This window comes from Anser cygnoides, chromosome 17 (assembly GCF_040182565.1).
Source record: "Anser cygnoides isolate HZ-2024a breed goose chromosome 17, Taihu_goose_T2T_genome, whole genome shotgun sequence".
Classification (NCBI taxonomy): domain Eukaryota; kingdom Metazoa; phylum Chordata; class Aves; order Anseriformes; family Anatidae; genus Anser; species Anser cygnoides.
In genome coordinates this window covers 14,826,517-14,841,573 of record NC_089889.1, presented here as the reverse complement: position 1 = coordinate 14,841,573, position 15,057 = coordinate 14,826,517, and the positions used below count along the sequence as shown (strand labels likewise).

At 53.3% G+C, this 15,057-nt stretch overlaps 1 protein-coding gene across 2 annotated transcripts in view; it reads left to right on the top strand.

Annotated features, from left to right (window-relative positions):
* The first annotated feature begins 2,291 nt into the window (after window positions 1-2,291).
* RTN4R (reticulon 4 receptor) overlaps window positions 2,292-15,057 on the top strand; it is an 80,978-nt gene continuing 68,212 nt past the window's right edge. The window contains exon 1 of one of the 2 annotated variants that reach the window (XM_066979008.1): window positions 2,292-2,822. Coding sequence is in view for 1 of the 2 variants with exons in the window: in XM_048051329.2 (XP_047907286.1) it covers window positions 2,801-2,822 (22 nt within the window). In the remaining variant the exon portion in view is untranslated. The remainder of the gene's footprint in view (window positions 2,823-15,057) is intronic. The other variant, XM_048051329.2, reaches the window with a different exon arrangement.

Below are 15,057 nucleotides of genomic sequence, written 5' to 3'. Positions count from 1 at the left end.
AACAGGCATCCCCTACCTTCCCCAGCTGTCGTCTCCCATCTCCAGGGAAGACAGAATGGAGTCTGAAGGCATTGGGTTATACCTTCACATTTGGACCGTGTTAGCGGGTGTCTGGGTGGTTACAGTTCTCCTGGATCATCTTTTGGTGGGTTTTCAAAGGTGAACTGGAAGTGAAAACTGTAGCTGGGAAAGGGGGAGCTGGTGGCTCAGGACACTGATGCAGGGCAAGGTTCTCTGACTGACAGATAAGAAAATGTTAATAAGGTTTGTAAGGCAAGGTAGCTATGTGAGACATATTGGACAGGGTTATTTGCACCTTTCTTAGTTATCTGAACCCACGTATCTTAACTGAGTAGAAGACAACACCTCACAGTCCTCCTGTCTCACCCTTCGTGCTTCTTCCCCAGCCTGGCTCCTGGTACCATGGTGCCTTGCCTCTGAGCCAGGCTCTGGAGGTAGGTGTCCCCAGACTCCCCCCACACCCAGTCCTGACACAAGTGCTTGTGCAAAGATTTCGCGAGGGCACCACATCCCTCAAAGCACATCCTGCTTCCAGGTGATCCCAGCAAGTCCCCAAGACGTAGGCCTACAACAATGAGTGTTACTGCATGAGAATGTGGCTGCATTTACATGTGGCAGGCTTTGCTCCATCCTGAGAAAAGCCAAGTTCATCTCTATTCTTCTGGTGCCACTGAAAGTCCTGTGATGACACAGTGCAAAAAAGCCCCAAACACTGTGGGACAAAAGCTATATTCAGCCAGGTCAGCCAAGACACTACTGCTCTGGCCTGCAGTCCCTGATCCCACCTGAGGGCCCCTTCCAGAGCTCTGCCAGCTGCAGCCCTCCTGGTCTGGTCCCACTTCAGATGATCTGCCCATATATCCCAAATAAAACCTTTCCCCAGCTCTATGTTTACCCTTTGATTGTGGATGATAGGTAAGACATCAGCAAAGGGGATCTGGAGGCCATCCGGAAGACGTACTTCCCAGGAATCTGGGCAGATGAGGTTGTTTGCATAATTAAAGCCCACACTTGATAAACTACCTCCAGCTGGCTCAAGTGCACAGCTGGGCCTTCCTTTGGTTGCACTTTTTTTCTCCTTTTTTTTTTTTAAGATGACTGTGCACATTGAAGTACCCACAGGTCTTTGGTTGAGATGAGATGAGGCACTGTACAAAGGAGAACCAGCTTCGTGGCTCATTTTGGGGCCATCCCTACACAGATACTGTAGGGCTATGAGAGCTATGGTCACAACACAAACGCTGTATGCAAACAGCTCTGGAGGTGGTCAAGATAAGGGTGAGAAATCATAAGAGAGGAGTGAATATTCAATAGCATACGTATACCTATATGTACATGCACACCTATATATATACGTATCTGGTAGCAGTTTGAAACCTCTCACTAGCAGGGCCAGAGCCACTGTATCGTCATGTTCAAAACGTTCTGCTTTTTCTGGCACCATCCTTCTCTCTTCCTTTGCCCACTGAGCAAATGAGTTCAACTTCATGAGACCTGGCTTTCTGCTACCCAGGACAACTGCAGATGGGAGCTGCCCATGCTGTAAGCACTTGTCTGTTCCAGGACAGGGAAGCTAGCGGGAGGGGTGAGAAAGATGGAAAAGCCAGCTTCACTCTGCCTTGTCTACAGCTAGTGTAAGCATCATGCTTTGTAGGTAAACTGAGGTAAGCCGCTGTCCTTGCTGCACATGGGAGAACGGTCCCAAAAACACGGGGGTGGGACGGGATGAGAGGGGAAGAGCTCTCTCTTTCGGATGGGATCTGTGCCCACGGGCTCTGTCTCTACTGGGCCTCTCCGGGGAACGCAGCGGCCCCGCGCCAGCAGCAGCAACGCCCGGCCACGGGGCCCTGCAGCGCAGCGGGTGCGGGCGCTGCGGTTTCCGCCGTCTCTTGGAGCCTCCCCAGAGCGGAGCCCGGCTCCAGAAAAAGCCCCCGCCGGCGCTTCCAGCAGCCGGGGCTCCGCCTGCCACGAGCCGTGAGCCCTCAGTGCGAGCCGAGCCGAGCCCAGCCGAGCCGAGCCGGCTGCGGGCGGCTCCCAGCGCCGCTCCCGCGGCTGCCTGCGGGCGGCGGGGGGGCAGCGCGGGGGGGCAGCGGGCCGGCCCGATGCCGGCAGCCGCCCGGCCGGCCCTATCCGCGGCCTCCTTTAGGGGGCACCTCTCCTCCAGGAATGAGCCGCCGGCCGCCCTGCCCGGCCCGCGGCCGCGCACCGCGGGCACCCGTGGCGGAGCCGCCGCCGTCGGAGCGGGCCCTGCGCGCTCCGGCTGCCCCCGGCGCGGCCCCTCCCTCCATCCCGTGCCCGTCTCCCCCGTCCTCCCTCTCACTCCTCCAGCCAGTAAATCCGATCTAGGCTGATTCCTCTCACGTCAAACCACATGATCCCATAAAACATTCATCGCCTCTCCATCCCTGCGCCCCGCTCGCTCGCTCCCGGGATACAGTGCAGCAGGCTCCGCGCTCCCCGCCGCCGCCGGCTCTGCCTCCGCGGGATCCGCCGCAGCCCCGGCCCCGTGCGTGCGGCGGGCGGGAGGGAGGACGGAGGGAGGAGGCAGGCAGGCAGGCAGGGAGGGAGGGGGAGCCTCGCCTGGATGCTGACTCCAGCTCGGGGGCTGCTCATTCCCCCGATGAGCGAGGGCAGCGGCACAGGGAGAGCCCCCTCCCCGCGCGCCGCCGCTCCGCGCTCGGGCTGAAGTTTTGCACGAGGATCTGCCCCGCTCTCGCAAGGATTGTACCGGCTGCCGTTCGACTTTGCGCCTCCAGACGTGCCTTCCCCGACCCCTAAGATGAAGAGGGCGATAGCTGAAGGTAGGTGCGTCCCCTCGTCCCCCTCCCTCCCCCCCCTCCCCTCCCGCCGCCGGGGCTCCCCCGCTCCCCGGGGGGTGGCAGGGCAGTGCAGGGCGAGGCGGGCGCGTCCCCAACTTCGCACCGCACCGGGAACTTCCCTCCTTGCAACTTTCTTCGGCGGAGCGCTCAGGTCCCGCCGCGGGGGAGAGGGGCCGGACCCCGGGGGCCGGGCGACGCTTCTGCCCCTCGCAGCGCTGCCCGAGCCCGGCCCGGGAGAGGCGGCGGGGGGAGCGGAGGCACGTCTGCGGGAGCGGAGGAGAGGCCGGGGCTGGATGGGGGGCACGGCCGGCTCCATCCCCGGAGCGGGGCTGCGGGCTGAGGCCCCTCCTGTCCCGGACTCCCCCCCCCCCTTCCCCCGCCTCGGCCCGGCCCTGGGGTGGCCAGGCTCCCCCCGAGGTTGGGGCAGGCAAAGTGTTAAGGAGGCCGGGCCGGGGGAAGCGGCGACCTGCGCTCTCAAGGCTGCCTCCCAGAGGGGCACAGCCCGTGCTGGGGGAGGTGGCCGGAACCGCGGCGCCTGCGAGGAGGGCGGGGGCAGCCCGGCTTTCCCTCCGCTCCCCTCCCGGCCGGCGAGGAGCGGGGCTCCGCTCCCGAGCCTCCGGCGGAGGCTGCGCGCCGGCCCCGGCCTCCTGCGGGTGCCTCCGGCCGGGGAAGTTCGCGGAGGCTCCGGGAGCCCCGGCACCGGCAGCGCGGCGGAGGACGGCGATTACCGGGGCTCGGCGGGGATGCGCGCTGGGCACCTCCCTCAGGGCCCCCCCGCCCCGCTCCGTCTCAGCTCGGTGCCCACTAGCGAGAGGAGCTCGGGGTGCAGCGGGGGACCCCACGTCGGGGGGGGGGGGGGGGAGGCCTGGCAGAACCTCCTCCTCCCGCTGAAAATCGCCCTTTTTTGTCTGCTCGGGCAGCCCTGGAGACAGCTTTTCCTTTCCAGCTCCTGGTGTGGACGGATGGGGCTGGGGCTGCGCCGGCAGCAGCAGCCGGGGGCTGCGGCTGCTCTTGGGGGTGCCCTGCTGTGCACTCGTGGCTTTGCCCATTCGCAGTCACTCCGGGTGGAACCCGAAATAAAGACCTATGTTTGGAGGAACACATGCTCTCACTCTGCAGGTTCAGGCCGCTTGGAGACACGTGTGCCATCCAGGTGTGCTTCTGGAAAGCCAGTCCTCCACGGGTTGCAAATTTTTAACTCGAGTGATCAGCCCCACACAGGAGCTCCACTGCTGTCCAGGCTGCTGGACAAGGGAGTGTTTGACATGCAGAGCCTCTTGCTGTGTGGAGTCTTTTCCCGTATGTGCCATCTTCAGCTTGCTTCCTTTTTCCATCACTGACACAAATAGAATCCTTTTTTTTTTTTTTTTTTTTTTGTGGGCTTCCTGGCTAATACATTTGTGATGATCAAGGGATATCCCCAAGCGCTGATCCAAATGGCACCCTGTCTCTTTTGGATAATTGGAATCATTTTTAGTTCTGAAACTGCCAATTTATTTCTGTTTGGAAAACACCCTGGGGGCAGGCTGCAGTGATGGCTTCTCCTGTGGGGCCTTAGCGGATACTGGTATTTCAGCATCCATTTGCTATGCGCTGTGCCATAGGTGTATGGGTTACCCGTTGATTTGCACACAGTGGTTTTGTGAGTGTGCACGAAGTACCGAGCTGGGGATGTGGGCTGATTGCCTGCCGTGATGCTGTAGGAAGGCTGTTAGCCGTGCAGAGCGGTACCCAGGTGATGGGTGTGGTTCGGGTGCCCAGGACAGCCTCCTCTCTCGCACCGTTTGTGATCCTACTGCAGCACAGCGCTTCCTCTGCGCTGTGACTTTCCCCGCGCTTCCGGCTGCTACCAGCATAATGTGAAAAAACACTGAAGATAATGAAATACAGAAACTGTGTTACAGTGGTTTTATTTATAGAACAAGGCTTTGAGGGCTTGGGTTTGAGTTTGAATTTTTTTTTCCCCCATTGTTTTTGAGTTGCTCGGGTTGCCTGGATTGCTGAGAGTTGTGACTGTAAGGTCCTTATGAACCTTGGGAGATTATGTTTAGGTGAATGACCATCCTATGGCATCTGGACTACATTTCCCACCGTGGGCTGCCAGGATGCTTCAAGTGCATTGTAAGCCAGAAATAGCCACCAGGGGCAGTTAGAGAGGCAGAGCTTTCACCTGGTGTTCTCAGCACTTACTGCTTTATTAACACAATTTATTTATATTGAAAGAGGTTTTTCCATGCTTATTCTTTATAGAATTTCTTATAAAAATAAAAGCCTATAATATGAGAACCTACACCAAACTCAGAGAATACCTGTTCACTGATGTGAGAACAGCTTTCTTTTTATTGAGAAAAGACACCATTCTTCAGGGTATTATTTCATGTTTCCTTTCTGTACAATATTCATTCATATCAAGGATACTCATTATTTTGTGAGCTTTGTCCCCCATTCCCCACCGGACAGAACAATACCTTAGTCCTATATTGTGTGGGACCATCCAAGGATATGTTTGGAGAGGCTTTTTAAAGAGAAGTATCAGGGCAAGAAGGCAGAGGTGCCATTGTGTTGCTCCATGCCGCAGGGTTGTATCAGTGCAGATGTGGTTGTGTCCCTGCTGTTTTTGTGATGTCTAAGATGTTTTGGTGCCCTCTAAGAGCACCAGAGAAAGCTGATCCAGAAAATAAGTAAATTAGGCTGCCCTCTCCACTGCTGTGACTTGGGGGCAGCAGGTGCCCAAGCTGCTGACCACCAACCTAGGGAATAGGGCAGTTCTGTCCTTACAAGCCACATCCTTCATTAGTGACCTGCATCCTGTGCTCAGATTTTGTGAGCATAACCAGAGCTAAAACCTGCTGGGAACCTGTGCAGGAGACTGTTTATAAAGTGCAAAGGTGACAGCAGTGGGAAGGAACATGGGGAAGAAGGGAGCAATTTGCTGCAACACCGAGATGCCTCCCTCTGTTTTGATCTGCTACCTACCCTACTACCTGCTCAGAAGGGTCAGCGGGGGAATGGTTGTGTGTCCAGATGCTCAGCCTGGTGGCTCACCATTGAGCTGGAAGCTGGCTGGAGGTCTGGGTGGGTCCACAATTCACATCCCCACAGATGTCTTCCATAACACTTCAGTGCACTAACGACGAGGGCCTCATTCCTCTGTAAGCATCTACTGACACCAATGATAATTTCAGTCATTTAGCCTTTGAAAACAATAAGCAAAATCTGCGAATCCAGCAGCATCTCTGTGAATTTTCCACCTTTTCTGGCTCAGAAGCAGCAAGGAAGAATGAAATAAGGGCAGGGAAGGGGAAGGATGTTCCAGAGCCCAGCTTTCAGGCTCGCGGCCACACGCCCTGCAGGCACAGCAATACTGCTGTGGGAGCCCTGAACAGCACAGCGTCCTCCTCCCCTTTCCACCCTGTGCCTTGAAGGAGAGGAGGAGGGAAAGGGAAAATCAGTTGAGCCAGAGCCTGAGCACAAAGAAGGACAAGGAAGATTGCAAAGAGCTGAGCTCTAATCTCTGTGCTGAGCCTTCCTGTGGCTGCTGTGCCCATTGGTTGTGTACCACGGCTCTGCTGTGCCGTATGGTGCATCCTGGAGGAGAGGCTGAAGCTGCAGCCCGAATGCAGGATTCACCCTGCACAACCAGCCAGAGGCGGAACTGAAGGGAGAAGAAAGGAGTTGCTCTAATTAGGTGTGTGTTCTCTTCCCCTTGGATTTGCAATGCTTTCTGCTGCTGTCACCTTCATTAAGACATATCTGTGAGTGCCAAGTGCTTCTTTTGATGTTCGTAAAGGGGTTTATTTATCCAAGAGACATGTGTACAGTGGAGCAGGAGTATCCTGTACCACTGCAAAGAGGGGCCATAAGAGGCAGCATCACAGTATGGTGCCTGCAAGGGCTGGGAATTGCACTAAGGCTTCTCCTTCCTGTCCACATGAAAGCTCCGTGCTGTGTCCTGGAGCCACTTGGATCTGTCTGGGGTTTGTGAGTAACTGGGTTTCAGGGCAAACATGTTACAGACACACACAAGTGTGGGAGGGAGGAGGGAGGTTGTGATCTGCAGAGCCCGTCCTCTCCTTCCCTTTCATGCTTATGGTTGCAACTCCTGGAGGTTTCTAGAGACTGAAGGAAAAGGGAGACAATTGTGCTGAAAAGTCACAGTCAGCAAAAAGAAGCAAAGGGTGGATCCTCCTATGTTTGCATAGAGATGCCAAGCCAATTCATTCTGACTTTGCTAAAATGTGCAAACTCACCTCAGCTTGCACTGGTGTCTTCTTATGGTGACAGGGACATGCAGCAGCATGAGTTTTGTGTGGCTGATTATCCGTGATGGTGGTGTACAGTGATGATACATAGACTCAGAGCAGGGTGACATCAAAGTGACGGATATTTCCTTTGGTGTGTGTGCAGCATGCATAGAAATGTCCCACCTGGGTTTAAGACATAAAGCATCGTCATGTGGTGTGCATGTGGTTTGTCCCTATTCACTTTGCCTTTAGAAAGCTCCTGGAAATCCGGGCTTCTGGAGTCTGCTTTTGACTTCCCTGTATCCTTGAGCAGGTCAGTCAGCTTTTCTGTGATTTAGTTTCAGTTTTTCCAGCTCTAACACTGGGAGAGTGATGCTGAGTTATCTCCCAATGGACCCAGAATGTGCGTAAAGGTCAGCCCAGAGCTAAAGCGTGCAGGTCTGTGCTTTTGCCAGTCGCTTCTTCAGCAGTGACACAGTGGCAGGCAACAAGACTGATGATGTTCTCCTTAGGGGTGTTGCTGCATCAACAGCAGGTTTGTCTCTCTGCTCTGGCCTGCCTTCCTCACAACCTTTGCATTGCAGCTTGGAGCTGAACAATAGCACCAGCAGATTTTATGGTATTTACTCTCTCTCTTAGGTCTCTGCTCCTGGAATCAAGGGATTTAAAAAGTACTTCAGTTTTATTTTGTAGCCTTCCTGCTTGCCAAGAAAAGCCAAATCATTACACAAGCATGTGCAAAACATTGAGAATTTTGAAAGCAAGGAAACACTTGCATATTGTGATTTTTAGTATAGTTTCTTGGTAGCTCAACAGTATGAGGCTGACATCAGCCTGAAAACTGGCAAGCAGCAGGCTGCAGCCTTTCCCCCCAGCAGCGATAGGGTCTTTTCTACATAGGTCAGGCAGAGCAGGGCTTACAGGAGATTTGCTTTCAAAAAATTCGTAGAACACTTTGGAAGAGATGTCTGAAGGTCTCTAATTAGCCTGCTCCTACAACAGCTAATTTCAAAGCTTGATCAGGTTGCTCAAGGGCTTGTTCTGTCAGCTTTAGAGTACCACCAAGGATGGAGCTGTCCTCTCCTCATCCATAGCTCAGACTTGTTCGTCTTTTGGGCTAAGGCTGCTCAAACCCTTCACCACCTGGCCTGCATCAGGACCATTTCCCATGTCCCTTTGACATGGTCAAGGTACTTCTTTGACTGTCACTGGGTACAGCAGTGGTGGAGTGATGGTGTATGTAGTGCTTGGGACCATGCTTAATGGGAGTGGGTGGTTGTCCTTGTGGTTTCAGGAGAAGGCATGGAGGTTGATCACAGAATAACAGAATGGCTCAGGTTAGAAGGGACTGCAAAGATCACCCAGTTCCAACACCCTGCCATAGGCAGGGACGCCACCCACTAGATCAGGTTGCCCAGGGCCTCATCTAACCTGGTCTTGAACACCTCCGGGGATGGGGCATCCACAACCTCTCTGGGCAACCTGTTCCAGCGCCTCACCACCCTCTGAGGGAAGAACTTCCTCCTAATCTCTAATCTAAATCTCCCCACTTTGAGTTTAAAACCATTCCCCCTTGTCCTGTCGTTATCTGATTGAGCAAAGAGTTGCTCTCCATCTTTTTTATAAGTCCTCTAAGTTGATACCAAGAAGGAGCTGAGAGTGGGGTCACAGTCTGGGCAAGACAGAAGGCATTTCCAGACATTTTAGTCTCAGATGTGTCCACTTTTCTGTCTGCATTTTGGGGGTGGAGCACTTGGAGGTATTTTTTATGAACTAGTTCCAGCTCTCCGAGCATGGTCTCCCACACCAATGTTAGTTAAAGCAATTTGTCAGATTTAATTTGCTAAAAGCCTCAAAAATGCAACAAGTACCTTTGTTACTCCATCCGGTTTTATGCAGTAGAGAACAAAAGAAAAAAACAGTGCAGTTTCCTATTTTCTGGAGCTGGCAGTGCCTCCCTCTCAGACTGGGCAGCACTCAAGTACTCCACACTGCTGCACTGTTTTCTGGTATAAAGCAAAAACGGTATTTTCTCACCTCGTGTAGGCACACTTTGTTGATCTTGTCTAGCAATGGGGACTAGATAGCCCCATGTCTGCTGCCAGTTCTCCCTATAGACCTCAAACCCAATGTTTGCTGGAAACCCTTCCTGGACACCGTGCAGTCACAGTAACCTCTCTGAGGACAAACCCCACAGCCCTGGAGGTGCTGGTGGGAAGGGCTCTCTGGCGCTTGTAGCACAGCCTCCCCTTCTGAGCACGGCTGTTGCCAGTGGCAGCTTCAGTCAGCGGGGTCTTTCCCTACCCGAGTCTTTGAAACCTCCAGCGACAGAGGCTTTCTGGCCTTTCCCAGTGCAGGAGTGGATTAAGAAGCTTTTCCTGATGTCCAAACTGAATCTCCCAAACTGCAGTTCTTGGCCACGGCTCCTTGCTGTGTCATCTGGCCTCACAAAGGAATGTACACCTCCATCATCCTTATTAATGCTTCCTCAGTAGTTGTAGGCCACTATATGATTATCCCTTCACATCCTCTTTGCCTGACTCAGCCACCTTAACTCCCTCTACCTGACCTTGCAGGATGTGTGCTGTAGGCTCCTGACCACCTAGGTAACCCTCTGCTGGATCACTTTGGTTTCTCCATGTCTGTTTTGGGCTCAGCAGCCCACAGCTGGACACAGCGTTCAAGGTGCAGCTCGCCAGTCCTGAACAGAGTGGGACAATAACTACCCTCACTCTGCTGTCCACACAGCCCTTGACACAGCCCGGGATGTAGTTGCCGTATTCACAGTTAGAGCCACCATTTGCTCATATTCATCTTGGGAACCACCACAGCTCCCAGGCCTTTTACAGGAGGCCGCTGCTCACCCAGTTGATTTGCAGCCTGGTACTGGTGCTTGGGGTTATTCTGCCTCAGGTGCAGAACTTTTTGCACTTCTTGTACCGAGTAAGTGCTTCTTAATACTGTGTCACTTACCAAAAAGCCCAGACGTCTAGGTGAGCACATTCCTACCTGCATATGCATTCTTTTCCTTGCTGTACTGAAGTGTTATTTAGCTGTGGGTCAGAAATCCTTGAAGAAGTCCAGGATTCCCCTCCTGCACTTGGCTTCTGCAAAACACAGTGCTCTCCTCTGCTGGTTGGTTCCCCTTGCTTCTGCCCAAATTGCAGTATAGACAGCTAAGGAGAAACCAACCCTTGACATGGGATCCCTTCTTCCTTCCACCACCACCATCCTTAGATGGTCAAAGTCCGTTTGCTAAATGATCCTTGTTTTGCTGTTTGCTTCCCTGCAGAAAAACTTCCTTGCACTGCATGTTTCTGTACTTCATCTATGGAGGTCTCCACAAAGGTCTGGAGTGTCTTTATTGTTAGCCATGTTTTGATATACATCTACAGCTATCATTCCACATGGAGATAAAAAAAGAGAAAGCAAACATCACACCAGTGTAGTGAGGTTCACCGCCTGCATGGGAGTTTCCAGCCAGTCACAGCTTTGCTCCATCTTGGGGGAATTCGACACCTTCCCTGGGATGGCTCTTTGAATCTTGATGCCTTTTTAACAGTTGTGGTTTCTTTCATCTCTTTGTGTTACACCTTCCTTTGGAAGCTAAGGAATGTTTGCATTCAAATTTGATGCTTTCTTTCCTTCCCTGAGTGCACAGGATAATTATAGTGCCTAGCATGGACGTGTACTAACTGATCAGTTATTAGTAATAATTACAATTTACATGATGGTCTAGGAAGATGGGGCACTAATACAGTAGAAGTGATGCTCTGAGATAGCAGTTCAGAATTGCTTACTGATGTGTCAGATCCTCTCCCGTGTGCTGCTCATTGGGGAAACTAGTTAACTTTTTTTTTGTTGTTGTTAAGAACAAATCTTTTGCAGGAACCATCTGGCTGCTAAATTCTTCTCCTGAAGCTGTGCAGTTTGCAGGGAGTTCATTTGCGTCTTTAGCTACTAAAGAGAAAGTAAAAGTGACTGATTAGTCTAAGACTGGGACCATTCACATCAAAGTGACAGATTTTGTGAGCTGGATTTGGGAAAGTGCTTAAAAATGGTGTGTTTTCATTAAATTTTGAAGACTGTGGGCAGAACTGTGCTCTCGGCACTCCGGCGCAGCTCTCGACTCTGCACCCTGCGTCGTTATGTCAGAGTGAATTGTGTGGCTGTTAAAATTTGTGTGTGCTTGTTTGATGACTTTAAATATTGATTTTAATTGTGCGTCTTTCTTAAGGCCGTGAGTGATGATCAGAGCCACGTACAATACACCACGCGCATAACACAGCAACGTGCGCAGTAAAGATGCGAACCCAGCCTGACTCTTAAATAGATGGGAGGAGGGGAAAGAAAAGAAAAATCTTTGGAGGCCCAAGATCCAGTTTTCCTTGCTTCCAGGCACCACAGGGGGCTTTGTCAGAGACATGCCATCAGCTGCCACGTAAGCCAGGATTTCAGAAGCCTTTTGCAAGTGCTGGTGTCAGGCTATGAAGGCTCCTCTGTCAGAAGGTGTCTTTTGAAATCATAATAACAAATGCATAGTTTGTTAACATTGTCTGCAGAGCAAAATGCTCGCTTGAAAGCCAGCAGCACATCTCCATGGCGGCATCCTGCTTTTAGGGGTGATGGAAGAAGCAGTGATGGGGAGCAAAGCCCCCTCCCAGGCGCAGGTTCCTTCCCAAGCATGCGTGTCCGGCACGGGGCTGGCCGTGATTGATGCTTGACGTTTCCCAAGCTTGTGCAAACATGGTTAGCATTGGCTTTACACTAGAGGGCTGTCTGTCCCTTTCCCTTCAGAGGAAAGGCATTAGTCTGTACGCTGTGAATGCTCTTGTCGTTCACAGTCTCCAAACAATTTGACAGCGGCCTGTTTTGTCAGGAGTGTAATGTGAAGCGGGCTTTTACTTACTGCTCCCCGCCTCCCTTTGTGCTGCATAAGAACATCCAAATCCTGGTCTGGAGCTTGCTTTGGAGCTGTTTGTCTGGAGTGACATGAAACCTCTCTGGTTATATTGCAAGGCACTCTTGTCTCCTCCACCGAGCGAGTGCAGCCACAGGTCAGCAGCCTCGCTGCAGAACCTGCAGGCTTCAAGCAGGTGGGAACTTTCCCCTTTGTTCATTCAGGCCACTTCTGCTCTCAGCAGTGAGATCTCCAAATGTTAGCGCAGGGGCTCATTCTGCTCTTCCAGTCATATCCTACTGCTGCCTTGTGCTTGTGAGGTGCTGAAGCCCTGGATGTCAGCAGATGCACTCTGCAAGTTGTGGGGTGCACCAGGCTTGAGATGCTTTTGGAAATGGCTGTCCTGGGGGCTGGGAAGGGTCTTCAGTGCCCCTCAGTCTGAAAGAGGTTTGGCAGCCTTCTTTCCATAATCTCAGGCGGGACAGCTTCCTCTGACTGCTGGCAGTGTGGCTGGGACCTTTGTGGAACCACTAGACCTTGGCCACCACCAAGGGCAATTGCTTCAGGTCCGTGCAGGCACTCGTATCATGAATTTGTTTAATTCTGTTCCCAGTCACCTTCATCCAACCTGGCTTTAATTTGGGCGAAGGTGAAACCACATGAGGTTTGGAATAGCTTAACAGATCTGGTTTGAATTCAGAACTTTCCACAGAGTGGTGTGATGCAAACACAAGCCCCTCAGTGCCTTCCGAGCGTGTTGTACCAACTGCCTTCGACACCTTTGTTTCTGTTCCTGCATGCCTGCGCAGGCAACGTTTGGCTCGCTTGGGGCAAACGTGGTGTTAATTGAGAGCGGCCACGTCCCTCAGCCCTGGCTAACGAGGGCCTGCTTCAGGGAGCAGGGCTGGAGCTGGGGCCTCGGTGGGTGGGCTGGGAGCCAGCTGGGGGGAGGCGCTGGGCTGCGGGCTGGGGCTGCGCCTTGCGCGCACCGAGGTGCAGGCATCACTTCTCCGCCAGCAGATTTATCAAGTCCAGGGACTTCTGTCACTCCCTCCCTTCCTCCCTCCTCCGTTTCTCAATTTGCAGCTAATACATCCTGAAGGGAGGGGAGAATTAATAATGGTAATTACAGCAGCTCACGGTCCTGCGTGCTGGCGCTGACCGCACGCGCGGTGATGGATGTTGGCAGAGCGCTGTGCCATGGGGGAGCTGGGTGCTGCCTGCTGGGACCTGCTCTCCACCATCCCACGGGGGGGGTGGTGCCGGAAGGGGGAGCAGGCTGAGCTCTGCCATCACCTCAGCCTGGGACAGGGCTGCTCCTGGGCTGAGCATGCAGGATTTTGACACCCGTTGGCTGCCTGTGTGTCACCTGCTGCAGGCAGGCATTGCTTTGCTGTCTCTGCTCCTGGCCTGGTCGCCCGCTGCAGGAGACGGGAGCTGCCAGCAGGCAGGAGGGCATCGCCTGACTTCTGATGTTGCACATCTGCCTTGCTTCTTGGATTTGGCTTTGGCTTTGCTTCTTTGGCTAACACCCCCCTGCAGACCTGGCCCTGGGGCACATAAAGGTGTGCAAAGTAGCCAAAGTAGCCCGTTTCTCTGTGGGGAAGGCAGCCTGCCCGTGATGTGGGACGTTCCCTGCCCAAACACCCAGAGCTCTGGCAAGGCACTGGGGCCACACCACTATTCCCCACCCATGGAGACCGGCAGCTGCTGAATCCCTTGCTTGGCTAGTTCAATTTAAATGAATTTTAGGGCCACTGGGTGAAACAGCATTAGTAGAGAGCAAAGGGATTCTGTCAGTCAAGCCTGTTGGGGTGGTGTGGGGGTGTCAGCTCTCGCAGGCTTTGAGGTGTCATTTTCAAGCCTCAGTTTCTGACATCGTGCAATGAAGTGAGCCTTCAGAGCCTGGCCAAAGCCCTGTGGCTTGCACCTAACACTGGAAGGGGTAATATCTTTGGGTTCAGTGTTACCCACAGGATGAACCATCTCTTCTGGTCATAATAATGCAAACCTTTCCTTGTGTGACATGCTGTTTGTTGCCAAGAGCTCGCTGTGCTCTGACTGAAATGCAGTGCCTGGAAAGTGGACAGTGGCTATTTAAATGGCAGCCCCAGGTCAGCAGTCACTATTCTGGTTTTACTGAGGCTGCATCCTCTCCGGTGTGCAAACAGGAAGAGGCTGGGGCTGGGGCTGCTGCCGGGGCTCTGCTTTCCTGCTCGACAAGCGGCACTGGGTCTGAATAACGAGCCCTTGTTCTCCTAGGTTGGAAGAAAGCACCAAGGGAGCAGCTCAGCCAAAGAGAGACATTTATATGAGTGGCAGAATAAATGAATCTGAGCTGCCTCCTGGGAATATGCCCAGAAGAGACTGACTTTACTTGGCCATGGCTTTCCAGTGGGAAATGCTTTTCTTTCTCTGTATTTATTTTTGGCTTTCCTAATGTTTTGCTAGGCTTACAATTAATCCTAAGCTTCTGGGTGGCCAGCTGGGCTGCGGGGAACACAGTCTTCCTCAAAGCAGTTCGCTTGGTCATTTCCTGAGGACCTTGGATAAATTTTCCTGAGGACCTCCCATAAATACGGGGAGTCCAGGAGTTCTTGACCCATGCCCACCTTGGACTGATGGAGTAGAGGAACCTGTACCTCCAGCCTTTGTGGGAAGGGGGTGAACACGTTGCTTGGCACTCTCATATCACATGTATGGGGGATTTGCTCTTTCTGGGAGGAGGCGACAGCTGCGCTGGGCTGCAGGAAGACAGGGTGTGCTGCTGTCACAGCACGTGTGAGTTGGTGGCAAGTTGGTGTGTTTGCACGGGTGTTAGAGCTGGGCTCCCCTCTCTCACCCAGATGCACCTGGCATATTTTTATTGTCATGAGCATCCCACAGAGCATATGTTGCCAGCTCCAGCCTGGCCACCTATGTGAAATGTTGGCTGTGGGGTCGTGTGGTGGGCTGCAGGGCTGGCAGGCACTGGGAGGAGCTGGGGCTCCCCAGCGCTCCCTGTGGTGCTGCTCTCTGCCTTTGGTGCTGTAGGGGCATCCCAACCTCCTGACGTATTTGGTGCCTGCCTTCT